The sequence below is a fragment of the Anas platyrhynchos genome, chromosome 2 (genome assembly GCF_047663525.1).
Source record: "Anas platyrhynchos isolate ZD024472 breed Pekin duck chromosome 2, IASCAAS_PekinDuck_T2T, whole genome shotgun sequence".
In the NCBI taxonomy this organism is placed as follows: Eukaryota; Metazoa; Chordata; class Aves; order Anseriformes; family Anatidae; genus Anas; species Anas platyrhynchos.
The window spans coordinates 145,812,004-145,832,400 of NC_092588.1; the positions used below are offsets into that span (position 1 = coordinate 145,812,004).

Sequence of the window (20,397 nt, forward strand, 5' to 3'; positions counted from 1 at the left end):
AAGGAATATGTTCACAAATATCTACGGTCAGTTAAAAGAACTAATGTAATCTTTAAACATGTCAGAAACACAGTAATTTGTAGCAATTTTGTAGACGAGTATTAGGCTGAAAATGCAAAGTATCTGTCACAGAGCAGGCAGAAGGCTGCAGTTAATAGTTCTGTTTTGTCTGTGTTCCTGCCTTGCTGTAGTGACGAAACTTCAGTTCTATTACCAGTTCCAAAAGAATTTTCACTGGAAGCTGTTTCATATCTTCAAGTGGGCGAAATCACTTTACCCAGCCAAGAAGAAAGGATTTGCAGAGGCAAGGCTTGGTTCAGTGGAGATGCTTCTCAGGCCTGGCAGGCAACAGGGCATAGCAAAGCACATCTGGGGACACGAGCCTGCATTTGTGCAGGGCACAGCTAATGGAAGTACCCTGCAAGTGGTGGGTGAGTAAAGGCAGTGTAATTAGTAGTGCCTGCTGCTTCATGGAAAATAGGTTGTCGAACTAGCATTTAAAAAACATGAAATGCATTATTAGTATAGATGCTAGAGAAAGACTCCTTTACACGCCTTTATGGGCAAGACTACTGGTATACTCTTAAATGATATTATTTTTGTTTGCAATATACTTTTAAAAATGCTATAGCCTAGGCCATGTCTGCAGAAGCCGTAATGTTTCTTGGTCTCATCCTGTAGCATGGAATAGCTACATGTCCTACAATAGGACACGAGGAATCCCTCACTTTTCTGCTCAGCTCTCCAATAACCAGCTAATGGGAAATTTCTGCAGCAAGCTTTGATCATTAGAGCTTTGATAGCTAAAAGCTGAAAACCTGCTAGCAGTAAAAGTGGCTGCTACCAGCGCGAAGCCACCAGTCACACATGCTAGACCAGGCTGGTGCCATGGCAGGCTGGATGCAAGAATGGGAAGGGCTGCATTTCATCTCCCCCACCTAAATGGGACCTGAGGCAGGACTCTCATCAACCCTTTTATGGCACAGTGTCCCTCGCTGCCAAAATCTCCTTATTGCTGTGGTCTGTTTTGGGAATGGGCATCCTGCCGAGAAATCCACTCTTGGTGATTCTTGTCTGTTGTCTTTTGCTCTCTAAAATAACAGAATAAATAATTTAGGATTCATGTTGCCCTTTTGGGGTTATGGTAGGGGTTTAAATGAGAATCAGATATGGAATTCTTATTAATTTTATCAAGAACCAAGCCATCACACTGAGGTATATGATGTTTTTCTCTTCAAAAGAGAAAATCCTGGTTGATATAATGCATTAAGTATGAATGCTATCCCAGTTTAACAGGGGAATTCCTCATGTCCTGCCCAGAGTGTTCAGAGCTCATTAGCAATGATTATTAACAAGGCTCTTTGGGAGAAAACAAAACAGAAACCATGGAAACAGCAGGCAGCTAGCAAGGTAGGTGTTTATTGTAAAGCATAGGTTCATGGAGGACAAATTCACATCCTGAACTGGTCTCTCTCTTTTTTTTTTTTTTTTCCAATATTGTGGTGGTTGGCCTAGATACGGTTTGTTTAAAATACTTTCTGCAAGGCCACTTTGAACTTTAATAAGCAGACTATTAGCTGGTCACAGAATAAGGTCAAAAGAAGACAGAGTGAAATCAAGATCAGGTTCAAAAACTCCTTTATGCATTGCCCTTGAAATGCTTTCCTATGGCTAGATGTACATAGCTAATGCGAGCATCCCAACAGTGATTCAAGAAATCTATTATTATTTTCCAAATAAGATGTGAATAACAATTAAGAAAAATATTAGAATTTTCCTTCATGATTTTTAAAGCACATCTGGAGATCAAAGGCTCTCACTGTGAAACAATGTGATAAATGTACATGTTCTTTTTAGGCAGAAAAACTCTTTTGGAGAAGGTTTTTATTATGGGCCAGATACAACTTTTTGGTGATTTAAAGTCATATTTTTAAGATGTAGATAAAATTTAAAAGAATGTACCTTTTGACTTCAGCACAGGAATTAATTTAATTTAGAAAAGACATTTCTTCACATGCAATCAGAAATCCCCACTCAGTACTGCCTGCAGTAATTCCTGAGATTTAAACTGTACGTGAATCAGAGGGAAAAACATCACCTCTCTCATTCCAGCTCTCCTCCTTCATTTTTGTGCTTGTGTAGCCTTTTCCCTATGGTGTCTGATGCTTGGTTTCTGTGCCTGGTTTCAGTGACTAAGTACTTACATTCATCTGTCCATAGTGAAAGAAAAAGCAGTTTAAGTGTTCAATAATGCAGACAACAGTATGGGTTTTGTTCCTTAAAATGATCGGCCATGAAATACAAGAAGGTGTAAAGAGCTCCTATTTTAATTCCACAGTGGCTGCCTGTATGTTGAATCTGATATGATGGATTTATTTACTGATATCCAGAACCAACACAATAGCCCCTTCTGCTGTGCCTGTTGAAAACCATGATCTATTTGGTCTCTGTAATGTTCATACTGAGAAGCAATACTATGTAAGTACTAAATTAAAAATATACCCAGCCAAAGATATTTTTGCCATTATTTACTTATATGTATTATGAAACCTCTTTCCCAATTAGTTATGGCATTTTTCTTACTTTAACTATTTCCACAATATCAGTGCACCAGACTTTAAAATAGTACAAACAACTTCATTTGCAAACAACGTCAAAACTAGGCAACACAAATAACAGGAGTAAGTGACTATCTGGTATCTTCAGCTGTACACTGATGCCACAGACCTTAGGAGGTCTGTGTGTGTGCCGGGGCCTCGGTCCTTCTAAAAGAGGACCTCTGCAGGACACCTTCCAGGACAGAGGTCTCTCTGTCCCATTGGCTACCCACTCCGTACTGCACTTCTACTGTCATGTGAAGGCCTCTCCCACAGCTTCTCAACACCTCCATTGTTCATGGTTACTTTTCCTCATCTGTCTTTTGTTGGAAGTGCAAAGGGCTGGTTTCTGTTCAGCGATCTCTCTGCCAGTGGAAGTTCAGAGTGTGATGCTGCTTTGTGCAAACTGTTTCTGCTGTCACTGTCACTAGGCTAGTACAGGGGAGGAGTAGGTACTAACATAGGAGTAGCTAGTAACATAGGAGTAGGTAGTACGTAATTTTTTAAATTAACAAAATTTTCATCGCACTATTATCAAGGTGCAGCAAAGCATTATCTGAGGGCCCACCCAATCTGAAATGTCCCTTCTTCTGCCTTTCGTCTGCCTTAGCACTGATAGGTTTGGAGCTGCCTGAGCAAAGAACTCAGCCTCTGATTAAAGTCAGGTGTTGGGTACCAATGCCATCACCAGCTTCAGCCTAAAACTTGGGATCCCAAGACTTTCCAGACCTTTGGATGTGCATTTGCTCTGCACAAAAATGTAGGTATAAAACTTGGTGTCAAGTGTTACATGCAAAATTTAATAAAAATAAATAGCTGGAACTTCTCATACATTAGACTTTTTGTGTGTGTTACAGCACGGCAAATTTCAATAATGACATGTACTGGTATAGTTACTTATTTCAGTAGGAGTTTAGCAGATATTAATAATGTGCTTTTGGAAACCCCATGGACTCACTTTGAACTTATACTACTTCATAAAATTAAATACTTTTGAAGAAATTGGCCCTGAGCTTCTGAATGAGAATGTACTTCCCATTACTTAATTTCCCTTTAGATCAGTCTTGAAATGTTTAAAGTTAAGTTCTTGGCTGAATGTCATTGACTTTGCTGAACCAAAGCCTGAAGGCGAGCTGTTTTTTCCATTTGTTCTCATCTTAGAAGCAGATTTCCTTTAGGAAGATGTCCTGTAAAACATGTCCTGAACCTTCAAATATTTATTGTAAGGGGATCTGTTTGAGGCAAAGTAAGACTTAGAATAATCTAATTCCTTGAGAGTATGCAGTAAAATACTATTGGTTTAGATTTACTAAATTAGTAGAGGAAGAGGGAGGCAAAAAGACATATGCAAGACACTGCAGGCACAAGACCTCAGTATCAAAGATGGGTAAGGAGTGGAAGTTACCAAATTCAAGTCCCGTCAATATGAGCAGTTAAAGAAGAGCTGAATTTGTCTGTTCTAGATGTCCTGCTGGACTTTTTCACCCGCATATACTTATGCATTTGTGTATATGACATTACGTCTGTGTGTGTATCTCCTTCCTGAAGGTAGACAGAAGGGGAAGAGGGACATGTTCACAGAATCAGAGAATGTCTTGGGCTGGAAGGGACCCTAAAGACCATCTAATTAAAACCCACTGCCGTAGGCAGGGACACCTCCCACTAGCTCAGGTTGCTCAGGGCCCCATCCAACCTGGCCTTGAACACCTCCAGGGATGGGGCATCCACAGCTTCTCTGGACAACCTGTGCCAGCGCCTCACCACCCTCATTGTAAAGAATTACATCCTAGTATCTAAACTAAATCTCCCCTCTTTTACTTTAAAGCCATTACTACTTGTCCTCTCACTACACCCCCTGACAAAGAGTCCCTTCCCAGCTTTTCTGTAGGCCCATTTAGGTACTGGAAGGCCACTGTAAGGTCTCCCTGGGGCCTTCTCTGCTCCAGGCTGAACACCCCCAACTCCCTCAGTCTGTCTGCACAGCAGAGGTGCTCCAGCCCTCTGATCACCCTCACGGCCCTCCTCTGGACTCACTTGGACAGGCCCCAGGGCTGAACGCAGTACTCCAGGTGGGGTCTCAAGAGAGTGGAGTAGAGGGAGAGAAAGAATCTGCAAGTTTCCTAAAAGCCCTTTTGAATGAAGGCAGCTCTGGGGACTGCTGGGTTGTAGGCCGAATGATGGGGAATAGGAACGTGTTGTTTAAACTCCCCTTTAATTGTTCTTGATGGAAAAGATTTACTGCACCCTTGCGTGTGCATAGGCTCCATGGCCCTAATTCCTGGGTTACATTGTCCTTGCTTGCTAAATGTTTGCACAGCAATGACATCTGTTTTGCTGAGAGGCTGCCTTGAGAGTGGGCTGCTTGCAGTGAGTCTCTGAGTGACGCACAGCCAGAGCTCGGGGCAGTGTGTGCAGCACCACAGCACCTCTGCCTGCGCAAGGCGAGGGCTTCCCACGCTGTGCCTGCTCCTTCGCTGTGCATACGCAGTAGTAGGGTTTTACACGTGTTACGTGATTACTTTCAGGTTTGTCTGACAGGTTTATATGTATACATATGCACTACGTACCTTAAAAAAAAAAAAAAAAAGCAAAATTCTGGACAACTTTTCTCTCTATTTGTTTGCTGTTATCCTTCATGACTACCTTGTTTTCCTCCTCTCACTCTTCTGCTGTATTTTGCTAATTCTATAAAATCAGGACATCAAGACTAATTGCCTTAATTTTAATGTTGTTTAATGTCCTTTATGAATAGATTATTTTTTCACTTGAATTTGCAGTTCACTCTCTGAAGTAAACTGCAAATTTACTGTAGAAAGTAAATAATGTTTGCTACTTTGAAATTAAATTCTACGTAGTTTTTAAAATTAGTCTTTAAAATATTAGATATGCATCTGTAATTCTTCTTTCTTAAACAATAGCCTGTCAAATGCCCTGGATTGAAATGCCAGCTCCCCTTCTGTACTAGGGAAGCTGTTACACTGACCCATTTTTGCCTTAATATTAATTAAATTGGCACAAGGAGGTAGCATTATTGCTGGCAGATGCACTACAGAGTGCAATCTCCTGTAATAGCTCCCACTGCACTACACTTGCATGTTGTTAGTGTAGGTGTGGACTGGGTAGGACAGATGTGGTTGTGACTTCAGAATTTTAGAGGAATGGTACAAGCTTCTGGGGGGTTACCTTCAGGTGACCCTGATTTGCTCCTGGGCTGATGATTTTTTGCATTACTTTGCATCACTCTGAATGTTGTTTTGAACCAAGGACCAAGTGAAGGGTCATTGTTGAACTTTTGTGCCAAAGAATCCAGGGCTCAGCCTGGGAACCTGACACAGGTCCATAGCGAAATGCAATTCCAGTAGTTCAGAAAGTTCTAGTGGGTCACACACAATGACAGAGTCATATCTGTGAATTTTTGCAGGGTCAAGCCCCGGACTTGTGGTAAGGGGTTAGAAATGTAGACAGCAGTTGTGGATGTTTAAATAGATTTAGTTGCATCTTCTTATGTTTCATTGTTGGTTTCTGAAAGCAAAAGCTTTCCTGTGGCTTTTAAACACCTCTTCTAAAATCAGGCACACTGAGCTACAACTAGTTTTTGAAGTTTAGCTTTACACAAAGCCGTGTCAGTGTTTTCTACCCGTCTCTCCTATCTAAGTAGAATGAGCCATAACTGAAATTTATTACAGCCTGGGAACAGTTTTGTGAGATGCTAGTACTGGAGTGTGTCTGGAGGGATGGGGCTGTGCACCATGTGCCTGTCCTCTGATATGGGTGGTGGTGCCATGCCAGCTGGTGGTACTGCAGAGCTGACGTCCCTGTGCTACTAGAGGGATTGCACAGCTATGGAGAAAACATTACTGTTTTTGAGGAAGTGGACATCTGTGTGTGTGTAAGTGCAGTCCTGGTGCAGTTGTTGCTCATCCCCTTGGCTGCTTCTGCTGGCCCTTGCTGGTGTACCCCAACCAGCCCCAGACAGGGCCCACAGTTCAATCGGACCGGAGAGCACATCTGCCAGAGGAGATCAAGTGGATTAGCACACAGGGAAGCAGTGACCTTCCTCAAATACTCCACTAACAGCCAGAGAAGGTGCAGGGTGGGTGTATCAGACATCCTGGTGCTTTTTCAGAGTTCTCAGAGGCACTGGCTACTGATACGTGAGTGGATTTGTCACTGCAATGCCTGTGAGAGCCATACCCTGACATTGGCTGTGGTTATGTCCCCTGTTTTTCTTTGACAGCCTGCCCCAGGTCTCCTTGTTTCACCGCCCTTCCCTCCTGGAGTGAAACCAGTTACTGACACAGTCTGCGGCTGATCAGAAACCCTTTAATAAACCAAAACCTTCATTTGTGGTCAGCTGGAGGCTACAACAAAAATCCTGATCCCTTTTATGAGAGAGGTGCCACATGCACGGGAAGAGACTGTAAAAAACATCGTGAAAAAGTATGGCAAAGGGAACACACCCCAGAAAGGAGAATTGTTGGACTGAAGTCAGATACAAGTTGCCTGGAAAAGCTAAAATAGAAAAGCTAAAGTTGTCTGGAAAAAAAAACTAAAATAGAATTTAGACTTTCTGACGTAAATCCATTCCTAAGTTAGGCTGCATGGTGAGTCTGGAGGGGGATGTTGCTTTCTTTCTTTTTAAAGAAAATGGGCCAACCTACCTTAGCACATCCTGCTGTGGGACCAGATATAGTTGCCTGGTGTAGTCCCGAAGGCAACAGTTCAGAGGCTTAAATCCCTAGCAGTTATCCTCTTGCACAAATGTTAGCGATCTCTCACAGCAATGACAAGCAAGGATATTTTAACTGGCAATATTGACAGGGACAATTTATAGCCTATTGTGCGAATGCAGCTGCTGAGCATGCATATCCTGCCACCATCTCGACATTCCTGACTCTATTTTTATTAACTATTTTTGACAAAGGATTTTGACCAGGAATACCTTCATATCTCAGCATAATTTAGATCTCATCCATTTTCACTTTTCTTCTACGTTCTCTTGTTCTCTTCCACCAACTTTCCTTACTTCCCATATTTCTCAAATATATACAACCCTGACAAAAAAAAAAAAAAAAAAAAAAAAAAAAGTGTTGGATGGGGAAATGAAGCCAAACCCATTGTCTCACACCATAAATACAGTTCAGTAACAGAAGAATTTTTGCTCAGCAAATATATTACAAAAAACAATTCGGAAAAAAGAAAACTCCTGTGTTTACTGCTACAGTTAAAAATCTCTCTATTCAGTTAAAGAGTTGCACTGGGTTTTTAAGTGCCATCCTTTCAAACTCCACTTACAGGGTTTGCATGGGATGGGGTTCACTACAGAAAAGATGCTCTGTGTGTTCTGCTGTGGCATTGCACACTTTGGGATCAGAAAGCTGGGGAGAAAAGTCTGTGCAGTTGTGTTCTACTTTATTAAATGATTATTTACCCTTTTTTTTCCAGGCAAGACACACACAGTCATAAAACTCTGTCCAGTCACAGCTGGCTATAAACTCTTCATGACGAAAGGATCACCTTGCCCCCCTAGGGACCAGAGCCATGGGTTGAAGGATGTGAGCAGGGCTGCAGCAAGAAGCCCAGACTGCCCCGAGGTCTCCGGTTGTCATGACATCACTTTTCTCCCTTGCTGTATCACACAAAAAACTCTTATTTTCTGCTGTTTTTCTAGTTACTGGTAAGATTTGCTGACAACAAGTGCCCATATTATGTTTGTCCTTATTAAAACACAGACAGGAAAGGTCAGACTGCACACAACATCACGTAAGTAGTTGAGCAGTGGGTGGAAAGGAGGAGATCATTTTCCCAAGGCAGCATGGTGCAGTGGGGGTGAGGAACAAAAGGCTTGGGGGGTTATTTGCACCCGTGGTTTTCCCTGGGTGCCAAGGGCAGGCTGTGCAGGGGCACCAAGCAGATATGGAGCCACCAGCCCTGCTGTCAGCTGTGTGAAGCCCTGGGTAACAAGCAGTTGAGCAAGAAAGTACTGATACTAGTTCCCCACCTGCATTTTTGTAAGGGCTTCTCCATTTCTCATCAAGCCTGCAGTGAGGCTCAGCCCACGGGCTAGCTCAGCATGCAGGGGACTTTTCGGCGTGGCAGTGATTGACAAGGCCATGATGTCCTGTCAGGGAGGCTGTGTTTTAGAAATAAAATTGCTTTGAGAAATTGCAATGGGATAGCTCCCAGTGAGTGGCTGCTAAACTGGCAGTGTCTGTCAAATACAGGGATGCTTACCCTTTTGTGTCCCTTTTGTGTCCCTTTTGTGTCCTTTTATTCATCTATGCTTCTCCTGGGGAAACAGAGAAGCTTCTGTTAATTCCTGGTCCATGCTTTTCTTCTCTCTCTCCCCTCTCCTTGTCTTTCACCACTGAAATATCTCAGCAATGCCAGGAGGCTGGTATGCCCTGGGAGGGTAAGAATAGTCTACAATGGCAGAGATCCCTCCTGTTGTTGCTTGTCTGCTTGCAGTTGTCCAGACAGAGGATCCACGAAAGAGGTAAGAGCAGAAGGATCTGAGCAGCTAGAGCAAGACAAATTTAAACCCTTAGGAAGTGTTGTTCCCATGTCCAGAACTAACAGTCCTGTTCAAATCATCAACATAATCCAGCAATAATAATGTTGTTGTGGCTGGGACTCTAGTTTTCATGTGTGACCCTTACCAAATATTTCTTTTTTCTTTCTTCCCTGTCTAGGTCTAATCTACCTGGGAAATGCCAAACCTGTAAAGCCATCAGGAGCCAGCAGCGTGGTGAACCTGACCGAACATGGAGCGCTGGGACTCGCTGGGATTTTTGATTGTCACTCTCAACTATAACGTGACAATTGTAGGTAAGTACTTTTAAAAATCTCTGCTCTTTGTTTTACTGCTCCTGTCACAAAGCCACACATATGTTCTACTGATAGTCCAATTTCATTTCTAACTATCCCTTTGTAACCTTTCAATAAGAAGTTATTATTTAGATATGCAATTTAACAGTGGTTAGTGTATTTATTTTCTTGTTAAATAGCTTCCCGCTTCCTCTCCGATGGATATTTTCTGAACTTTATGAAGAAAATTCTGGCATAGTTTTCAAATCTGGCTGTTCGTGCCTGAGCTTTGGATCACGTCTGTTATGGGCTGTTGTATGGATCATGGTGAAAACACACAGAAATAATACTTCATTTATATCACATACAGCCAACAATAGAATGTATGCGGTAGCTTCACCAATGGATCAAAATATTTAAAGAAGGAAAAAACCTCTCTTTAGCAGGAAGACATTTGTTTGTGGTTTATTACCATTGCAATTACCTTTTTTTCCCTTTAATTTTATAAATGAACAAAGTACGTATGCATTTAAAACAAACAACAACAACAAAATCACAGTTTATTTTTCCTCAGCAAACAGGGGTCCAAGTGTTTCTTTTTTCCTTTTCTTCTTATTTAAATAAGACACTCTTCCTCTTTCATAGGCTGCTTGGAGCAAAATGTGTGCCAGAGAAAGACTTTTGAGGACCTTTCAAAGCCCCTTTGCTCTGGTCGCAGGCATGTGCTGTAGTTTGTGCTGGGCACTGCAGGGAGCACCCAGCTCAGCCGCAGGGGCTTGTTGTAGCACAGGTAATGAGGGCTGAGTCGTTAGGGACAGTGGTGCACAGAGGGGATCTCGATAAAATGTGTGTCATACTAAACTACTTCCTAAGGAGCCATTGATTTTTTTAAGCAGCACTCCCTATTGTACATGATCTAATTAAAAATTGATGGTGAAATAGCATGTAGTATTTTGAGCTTAATTAACTAATGTGCTTCACACACTTTGAGGTCCTCACAGGGAAAATATGTTACCTAAGTATGAAGTATTGTTTTCTAAAGATGACTGATTCCGTACAGCTGGTGCTTTCTATTGACCAACACTGTCAAAAAGGGGGCAGCAGCACAGCCTGCATATCAAAACACAAGAAGCCGAAAATTCAGAAAAACCACGACTAAAGTTCAGGTGATTAAAGATGAAATGGGAATATCTCAATTTATTTAGATTATACTTTATTTTGCCAGGAGCAGCAGCTTTCCATGATGATACCTCACATAGCTTATATATCCTTACATTTTTCCAATTGAACATTTTTCACTTCAGAGTGCAGCTTTACTGATTCAGTCCCATAATCTGTCCATTAGCCACAGATGGGTTACATGGGACATTCAGATCGCATGCTCAATACACTAAGAGATATATGTTGCAGAAATATTTGAATGTTTAAGTACCAACTACAGAGAAATAGCTTTATGGGAAGGACAAGAATGTTTTTCAAGACAATACCTGTAAATAATCCTATATTTTGTAGAAAAAATGTTTTGGGATCTGGATTTTTAAAACACCTTCAGAATATGTATCGTTTCTCTTCAACAGATTGCCTTTAAGACATTGCATGCATGTAAGATGTACAGTTACTATTAATGACTGCAGGTTTTCAGTGCATTTCTCAGTGATTAACTGCATATAGCACACTTCTGCTTCGTCACTCAGTCTTGCCATTCCTTTATGTACAGTTAAAACCACTTTCTTAACTGCTCCTTACAGTACAGAATTCATCTCATCACTCTTTGTTGTTTTATTTTGGTTTTTGTCCTTTTTGTTCCTAGGTGTGTGTGTGTGTTTTTTTTTTTTTTCTTATTTCTTTTTGCTTTTTGATTTTTTCTTCCCTCTCTTCCCCTTTTTCTTTTTTCTTGTCTTCCTTTTCCCCTTTTCTTTCCTTCTTTATTTAAATATTTGAAACTAAAGCAGGTGATTAATAAATTAAATGAATTTTTCAAAACCACATAAGAAAACATTGACAGGACTCAAATGGAAGCTTGAGAAATTCAAACACAAATTTTACTTCAGATGTTAAATTTTTCCATGTGTTTGTGGAAAATATATTTTTAGTTTTTGACAATATTACAGTTTATTTTCAGACTTTTCTATCCTGCCCAGAAAAAAAAAAAATCTTTTTACGAAATAGCTTTGTCAGTAATATAGCAATTTGTGTAACTTTATGAAAAAACTGTTTAGATAAAACCTTCCCCATCCAAATATCCTCCAAGAACTGTCATGAAAAATGAAGTCTCATTCAAAAGATATGATACGTAGGGTAGCAATGCCTGATATTTCACTGCTGTTGGCATGATGGAATAAGGTTAAATCTTGACCTTTCCCACTGAAGTGGATGAGACCAAGCCTTACCTAATACAACCGTATGAAAGAACTGAGGAAAAGACAAATAAAAGTAATCAGTATATGGAAATGCCAGACCTGTAAGGCTTCACTCGGTGTTGGTGGTAAGACAGGAGGGAGCTGAAGGGAGAGAGGCAGCATGCCAAGGTCATGGAAGAAGGAGAGATATGATGAAAATGAGGCAACTGAGTAACTATTAGAGAGAAATGACTGGAGTACATGTGCACACACAAATTTACACTCATACTACATTTTAAATAAGTTTTCTAGTAACACCTTAACTAGCTCATGAGTAAATATCAGTCTAGACACAGCAGAGAGATTTTGTCAGCAGTAGTAAACTTTATATATGATTTTGCAGCCAAGACAAAGAAAAAATGCTACTTCATGAAACAATCTTTTGTATTTAGAAGAGTTTCATGCTGTGTTAGCTGATCTATATTGAAATAGGACAAAATCCAGGTGCAGGAATATGAAACCAACAGTAAGTAAGAACTGTAAGAGAGATGGAATTATTCACTCTTTTTTCTTTCCTTTTTTTTTTTTTTTTCTTTCTAATGGATTTGGATAAGTTCAGAGTGTTTTCGTTAGGCTAAGGTTTCACTTTTTCACTTGGTTTATTTTATTGCATGTCAAACTCCTACACTCTCAAGTCTAGGTGAAAGTTATGGAATATGCTAGCTAATGCATATTCACACAAGTTTCAGTCCTAGTCAAAACAAAGCCAAGGAGGTACTTTTTCAAGAGGAAACTGGTTACAGAGGTGCTTTTTCAAATGCCTTGTATACAGAGAGAGACTCACTACATTATCTGCCTTATCTCCTCTCTCAGTGCTCTGACTCCTTCTTTTGTTGTCTTCTAGGAAAGATATGGCTAATGTTGATAATTCTGCTGCGAATGGCAGTGGTGGTGTTAGCAGGCTATCCACTCTACCAAGATGAGCAGGAGCGCTTCATCTGCAACACCCTGCAACCAGGATGCTCCAATGTTTGCTATGACTTGTTCTCTCCCATATCTCACTTCAGGTTCTGGCTCATTCAGACTGTGTCTATCCTGCTACCTTATGCTGCATTCAGCATTTATGTTTTGCACAAGGTAGCTACGTACATTGTAAGAATGCACTGTCTGGTGTACAGACGCAGAGGCCATAAGGATTCATCAAGTCACAAAGACGTGAAGAAACTTTGTAGAAGTGCTCTTGTCAATGGATTAGATTGTGATGCAGAGAACCTAAGTATCCTCAGTTTTTCTGGGGCATACACTGTTCATCTCTTTTTTAGGACACTAATTGAGGCTGCCTTTGCAGCTGCTCAGTATTACCTTTATGGATTTTTTGTTCCTGAGCGCTTTTCCTGCTACCATTCACCTTGTACAAGTACAGTTGATTGTTATATCTCCCGGCCCACTGAGAAGTCCATCATGATGGTTTTCATCTGGGGTGTCACCACTCTGTCCTTTCTGCTCAGCCTTGCTGACCTTGTCTGTGCCCTCCGGAGAATGACAGCAAGAAACCAAAAGAAAAAGCTGCTGGCAAACCTCCATGCAGAGGATGAGGGCATTGTAAATCTTCCCACAGTATGGCATGGCAGCCCAAAATCCCCACCTCAAAATCAAGACCGTCGAGCCTCAAATGGCAGCCAGATCAGTGATGGCTCCCACTCACTTCTCTCTGAAGAGGAAGAGGAGACTGTTCTTCATCCTGAAGGGGTGTCTCAGCAAACTGCCAGCACTAACCTTAACAGCAACAGCAAGAAGCCCTGTATATCGGGAGATCTTGATGTTAAGCAAGATAATATTGAGGAACCATTGTGTGCTGGTGACCAACAAGGAACTACATGCCATCAGCTGATACCCGGGCTCCAGCAAGGTTTCATTAAAGATACTGCCCTGGCTTTGAGACCTCAGATCAAGTCTAACCTTGGAATTTCCTCCTCTGTAGTTCAGAACAAGCTTTTAGGATACTACACTTCAGCTGAGCTAAAGGATCCTGATGCACAATCAAACTATAGTAGTACTAGTTGCTTGAGATCAAAAAAGTCAGAATGGGTATAAAATCCTGAGAGACCACTACACAGTGAGCCTGGCAGGACACATCACTGCGTCCCTGAAGAAGATTTGGGTAGTTTCAGCTGGATCCCTTTGTTGAAATTATGCTGCAGAGACATGCTGCTTTGCAGTGTTTGGCTAACTGAAGGAAAAGGAGAAGCAGACCTCCACGGTGGAGGAAGCAAAATGACAGATAGGAATTTGAAGGATACTACATTAATGGAACTGCTTTTGGAAAATGTAACGGATTTATCCTTTTCTGGGTGAAAGTGACTCTAAACAGCTGTGGACTGTCACTGATGTGACTGACCTGTTTTGCCGGGAGTACATGTGTACACTTGTTTGCTCTAACCTAGTTTTACTGCAAAAGATTGAACTTAAGAAAGGTGTGACTTTTAAACATAGTTGTACATTATCTACTGTCAGAAGGTTAATTTACCTCCTCATATTAAACTCTCTAAGCCCACTCTAAGAAAGGACATTCATGCAAGAGTAGATGGTGACAAATATAAATAAATGTTTTGTAGCAAAGTGTTAATGTGTAAAGAAAGTGTGGATCTTATGGATCATTTAGAACTGAAGAGTACACCTCCACTACTTAGTGTATTGGGTATACATGGCACGATTTTGGTGGTGGGGAACTGCAGGGGTGGCCTCTGTGAGAAGAGTACAGCAGCTGCCCCATGTTAGATAAGGGCCAGTTTCAGCCAGTTCCAAAGGGACCTGACCCTGGCCACAGCCAAGCCAGTAAGTGGTGTTGTTTGCACCTCTGTGAGAGCAGATTTAAGAAAGGGAAGAAGCTGCTGCAAAACAGCAGCTGGGAGAGTGAGGAGTGAGACCCAGCCCTGCAGCCCCTAAGGTCAGTGCAGCAGAAGGGCAGGAGGTGCTCCAGGCAGGCAGCACAAGTTCCCCTGAGGCCTGTGGAGAGGCCCCTGGTGGAGCAGGCTGTCCCCCTGCAGCCCATGGGTCCCACATGGAGCAGATCTCCACGCTGCAGCACCCCCATGGGTGGAGGAGCCCCCGGTGGAGCAGGTGGATGTGGCCTGGAGGAGGCTGCGGCCCATGGAGAGCCCCAACAGGAGCAGGCCCCGGGCCGGAGCTGCAGCCCGTGGAGAGGAGCCCATGCAGGAGCAGGGGTCTGGGGGGAGCTGCCGCCCACCCGTGGGGGACCCGTGCTGGAGCAGTTTTCTCCTGGACCCCGTGGTACAGAGCCATGTGGGAGCAGTTCTTGAAGAGCTGCAGCCAGTGGAGAGGAGCCCCCACAGGCTCAGTTCAGAAGGACGGCATCCCGTGGGAGGGACCCCATGTTGGGGCAGAGGCAGAGAGGGACCGTGAGGGAGCAGCGGGGATGAAGCATCAGGGACTGACCACAGTCCCCATTCCCCATTTCACTGCACCGCTCAAGAGGAGGAGGAAGAGGGTGTATGGGGGGAAGGTGTTTTTATTTTTTTTTAGTTTCTCACTGTTCTAGCTTGTTAGTGATAGGTAATACATTTCATTAATCTCCCTATGCTGAATCTGTTTTGCCCATGACAATGATTGTTGAGTGATCTCCCTCTTCTTACCCTTGAGCCCATTTCATCCTATTTTCTGCCCCTTTCCCTTTGAGGAGGGGGAGTCAGAGAGTGGTTGTGGTGGAGCTCAGCTGCCCAGCTGGGTAAAACCACCATAGTTAGCAGTACAATCACAGTACCTTTCTCTAGCCCAGAGGTCAGCTCACACAGTCTGACCATGTCTGTGTTACTCAGCTCCATTAGCCTGCAAAACAGGGTGGCTGCACGCACACTAGCTGGTAGGGATTGGTGATAAGCTGAAGGATGCCCAGGAGATGATGAGGAGGTGTGGGCCAGCAGGGTTTCAGGGCATGCTCTAACAGCTTGGTGGTGCAAGGGACCAAGCTCTAGTGCCCATGCCTTGGCACTATTTACTGTGCATGAGTGCAGATGTGCTACGTCTTACATGTACGTCTGACACTATGCATGAGTGCAGATGGCACATCTACAAAGTGTTATGTATTAATCTGAAATAGTCACACGAGGCTCCCTGTTACAGTAGGGAGAATGATTCATCTGACCTGTTCAAGGCATCTCTTCAGTTAAGGTGAGTCACTTTCCAGATGTACCTATTTCAACCACAATGTGAGTATCTCAGACCTGGGCTTAGGGAAGATGATTTCTAACCCAAGAGAAGGAGAAAGCAGCCATAGCTATGCAAAAGTACTCACCTCCTTTGTTTGACAGACACTAATCATTTGAAGACGTGTCTAAATGAAGTGAATCACAGATTTTATTATTGTCATGCTTTGTGCTTGCCTTCAATGTTAATTCCACTGCATTTACATAAGCGTGGTCCAGCAGTGAAGCAGAGCAGTGTGTGAGCTGAATTTTCTTATACCTACCCGTCAGTGGGGGCTGAAGGTTGCATACACCTGCAGATCATCAGTGGGAGTGGATGTGGAGGAGCGTGTGCCTAGAGGAACATACTGCTTGCAGTGCCTGTGACATGGGGCTGCTTGGGGGCTGGCACGAGCTGGTGTAGGCACAGCCTGGAGCTGGAGTAGCTCCATTTAGACCCATGCAAAGGGAAAACAGGCACCGATCCAGTCTTGCCCTTGCTCTGCTGTATAACAAGTTTCTGTAATAGCTTAATAGCTGGCTCCTTGCTGCAGCACATCAAGGGAAAACAGCTTTCACATTCTTCCTTTTCTCTCCTGTGGGTACAGACGTCTTTGGGACAGTCTGGCTCATAATGTCTGTGCATCATTTCTCATATATATGAGGTAAAGACTAGCACTTAATTATGCCTTATCTTCTGCTTCCCCTCAGAAGTTAGGAAGCAGAGGTGCTCTTTGGGCCTGGAGACAGAATTTACTTTTGTAAAGTAGTTCGGGATCCTTAGGTACGCTACAGAAGTTTTTAATTGCTACCTTCTAAGTAATAGTTTTCTCTTTATTAGCTGTGTTTGTTTCTTTTATCATGTGTGCTTGCTGTATGTTTTGTCATTTCCAGGACAGAAGCAGCATTAATTATTAAATTTCTCATAGGCAGAAAACCATAAAATATTTAAATTCCTCATCCTCCAAAGCCTCCGTAATGGGGTCTATGCTGATTACCCATACCATGACAAAACACTGTAACAATGAAACCTTTTATGATTCACTGCCTCTTCTCAGCTGTGAGAAGGAATGCAAGGAACAAATGTGGGTTCAGTCTGTCGTGTACATCCCTCAATGTGAAATATAAATAGGATGGGATAAATAATAAATGCACTGTGGCTGGACACAATTTGCTTATTTGTGTCTTTAGCTAGACATCTTTTAATCACTAAGGAGTCTCATTTCCAATCAAGAAGATCCTCTTTGTGTCAGAAGTGGAAAGTGAAATGAGTGAGCTTCTTCCTTACTGTGCTTGTGGTTTCTGTGTGAGACTGCGGCCTTGTTTGTGCCACTCAGCTGCAGACCTGGCTGCTCCCGTACCCTTCAGCTCATAATTTGGGGTCAGTGCAATACACAGTGCGTTTGTAAAAACTGCCCACTAAAACAGCAGGATTTGTATGATATGAGAAGGAATAGACATTTCTGGCACCAACAACCTGCTCTTCAGGGAATGTCTCTGAATCTTCTAATAACTATTTCCAAGTCCTATTTATTAAATTACAAAGACAGATTTACAAGCTGGGTTTACTAGCAAGGGAGACCAAGGGAAGATGTGCAGAAATATTTGTATTATTCTGAGCTTCCCTGGCACAAGCAAGTTAGAAGCCATTGCTGGTAGAGGCAACCACAACGGGGAGCAGGAAACAGGACAGAAGATCTGTTCAAAAGAAGGAACTAAAAGGATCCCTTCTTGTTTCTTCTTATATTCAATATCACTGAATGTTAAGGTGCTGTGAGTGTATCTGGATGTCCTAAAAAGAGAGTAAAAGAAGTAATAGATGTGGAGCAAGGAAGTAATAACATTTTTTTCTATGTAAGCAAAGATGTATTTTTTTAAAAAACTCGTTAAGTTTTAAGAGTTTTTTTAAACTCATTAATTGATCTTGTGAGTCCTTCCAGAACATTCTTTATACTAAGAATAATGTTGCAAAAGCTCCTTGTTAAGTTTGCCAGCATGTCTTTGTATCTTTTCTTTACCCAGCCACTCCAGAAAAAAAAAAAGCATTTCTGCTTGATGACACAATACTCCTAACACTGCCCTCAGGAAGCTTTATCTTGCATTCAGACAGGGCTGCCAGAACTGCAGGGCAGGTATTAGCTGCACACTGTGATGGGTTTATGGAACTACATGTAAGCTATGTGTGGTGCTCGTCAAGTCTTGTATTACCCAACAAAGGACTATAGAAAAAGGAAATAAGACTTGGAACAGGTCAGGAAATCTGTAATGAAATAGTTTCCACATGGAAATAAAATTTTCATTGGAGAATTATAAAAAAAAATAAAACCATTCTGTTCTCTTAGTATCTTTGACTGTATGATAGCACTTCACTTGTTAAATAAATATCTTGCAGAACGTTAAAGACCAGCAATTTCCATCTTTTGCATACAGCAAAATCAAATATCCCTGGGAGTTTCTGCAGTATGAGCATGCATTTCAGAGTATCACCACGATTAAAACAATGAACTAAACAACCAACCAACCAAAAACAAACAAAAAACACCAGTTCTATTTCTCAACATAAAATAAGATAGGCTTTTTAAAACTTTTCATGAACAATATTTTTTCAGTGTTCACACTACAGTCTTCACACTGTAGGTTGGATCACTTTGATTTACACTCACCGACATAGTGGAAGGCTGCAACTCTATTCTCTTGTGAAATACACTGTAGACAGGTGTCTAGGGAATGCATAATTTCCCATTGTCAGCAGTTGTTCTCCATGAATCTCTTACTTCAGACCATGATATGTATTAAATCTGAAATTAACAATGTAGAGATCCTTAGTGTATTCTTTCAAGTTATTAAAATTATCTGCCCTTTTGTGATACATCGTTATTCCAGTGATTATCTTCCTAGAAGGGCTCATTAAAGAGGATATTAATTGCACATTATTTTATTTTAATGTCATGAATACAATGAAGAACAGATAAATTATTACTGCTTGTAATATTTTAAGATAATAAAAAAATGCATCTCCAAAATTAAGAAAGTTGAGTAGTTGAAAGGCTGCTCTTTAACTTCTGTCTTTTGTACTGCTTTTAATAGCCTGATGTTCAACTGATAGGGAAGTAATTTCACAATGTAATGCTTTTACATTGTAACTGAGTTGCTAAAATATTCTGCAAATTTGATGGTCTTTGTTCAAAGTCATAGCATGAACTGTTGGCCTGTGGTACACAGCAATGACAATTCTCAAAAATGAGTTTAGCATGACAAAAATCTGATCAAAAAGTTTGGTATCTTTACAGTTTATATTATCTGGCATCAATGTTGCAATTATCTAGCACCTACATTTCTATCACAACCTTAACCACTAGCTTTTGCCTTTCCTTCTTGTATTTCTGTTTTCTTAAATTTAGTGTTGACAAGTGGGATGTCCCAGGCCATCTCCACAGCTATGATTTAGTTATGGGAGTCCACATACAGTGCTCACTCAAAGGGCTGTTTTCTGATCCTGTGCCATGCACAACATAGACATGTTGGAAGACAGAGAGCCGTGTCTAATTCAGGTTCTGCAGGTAACACTTTGAGTACTGGATTAGCTTTGAAAAGCCTTCAGTGATGGACAGTTTACTGAGTGAAAATGACAGCAGATTAGAATGGGTACAGAGGATGGCCATGAAGATGATCAGAGGGCTGGAGCACCTCTGCTATGAAGACAGGCTGAGGGAGTTGGGATTGTTCAGCCTAGAGAACAGAAGGCCTGAGAGAGACCTTATGGTGGCCTTCCAGTACCTAAAGGGGGCCTACAGGAAGGCTGGGGAGGGACTCTTTGTAGTAACAGGACAAGGAATAATGGCTTTAACGTAAAAGAAGGTAGGTAGATATTAGATATTAGGAAGAAATTCTTCACTCAGAGGGTGGTGAGGCGCTGGCACAGGTTGCCCAGAGAAGCTGTGGATGCCCCATGGAGGTTTTCAAAGCCAGGCTGGATGGGGCCTTGAGCAACCTGGTCTGGTGGGCGATGTCCCTGCCTGTGGCAGGAGGGTTGGAATGGGATGATCTTTAAGGTCTGCCTCCACTTTCCAGCCCACCAGCCATGCAGTTACTGAAGAAGCAGGAATCTGGTATAAAAGAGGCCAGTCACCCAAAGAATAGGGAAAATCTGATGATAAGCACGGTCTTGAGCTACATGCAGAGCATTCCCTCTTGCTGCCATTCCCCTCTGACTTGACCCCTCTTTCCCCATGTTATGTGAGCATGCTGGGGTGAAGTGAGTGTCCCTGAGGCAATCAAGAGAAGATGCACATATGCCTTATCCACCTCCTGGCTCATCTGGCCCCTTCAGCTTTGTCCCAGGCCTTTGTCATCATGTTTCAATCCATGCTAAGTCCATTTTTCAGAAGGGATTTTAGCACCTTGCTTTGCTGTGTTCTTGGCAGTAGCTCTTACACTATGTTTTCTGTCCAT

At 42.1% G+C, this 20,397-nt stretch overlaps 1 protein-coding gene across 4 annotated transcripts; it reads left to right on the plus strand.

The window, feature by feature from the left end:
- The first annotated feature begins 154 nt into the window (after window positions 1–154).
- Window positions 155–19,005, plus strand: GJD4 (gap junction protein delta 4). 4 transcript variants are annotated; one of them, XM_038175473.2, is made up of 5 exons: window positions 155–431; window positions 2,339–2,478; window positions 8,043–8,274; window positions 9,290–9,425; window positions 12,648–19,002. In XM_038175473.2, the coding sequence occupies exons 4-5, from the start codon at window positions 9,362–9,364 to the stop codon at window positions 13,835–13,837; spliced, it is 1,254 nt and encodes a 417-aa protein (XP_038031401.1). In that variant the 5' UTR covers window positions 155–431; window positions 2,339–2,478; window positions 8,043–8,274; window positions 9,290–9,361; the 3' UTR covers window positions 13,838–19,002. The 4 variants fall into 4 exon arrangements, with proteins under 4 accessions (XP_038031401.1, XP_071889911.1, XP_021122435.2 ...); XM_072033810.1 differs by lacking the exon at window positions 2,339–2,478; XM_021266760.4 differs by lacking the exons at window positions 155–431; window positions 2,339–2,478; window positions 8,043–8,274 and adding an exon at window positions 8,326–9,093.
- Window positions 19,006–20,397: the final 1,392 nt, after the last annotated feature.

What these genes read in the sequence shown, in the direction of transcription:
- GJD4 (XM_038175473.2), top strand. Translation starts at nt 9,362, where the DNA reads ATGGAGCGCTGGGACTCGCTGGGATTTTTGATTGTCACTCTCAACTAT. An exon ending in CTATAACGTGACAATTGTAG is followed by an intron (nt 9,426 to 12,647) that starts GTAAGTACTTTT and finishes GTTGTCTTCTAG; the next exon opens with GAAAGATATGGCTAATGTTG.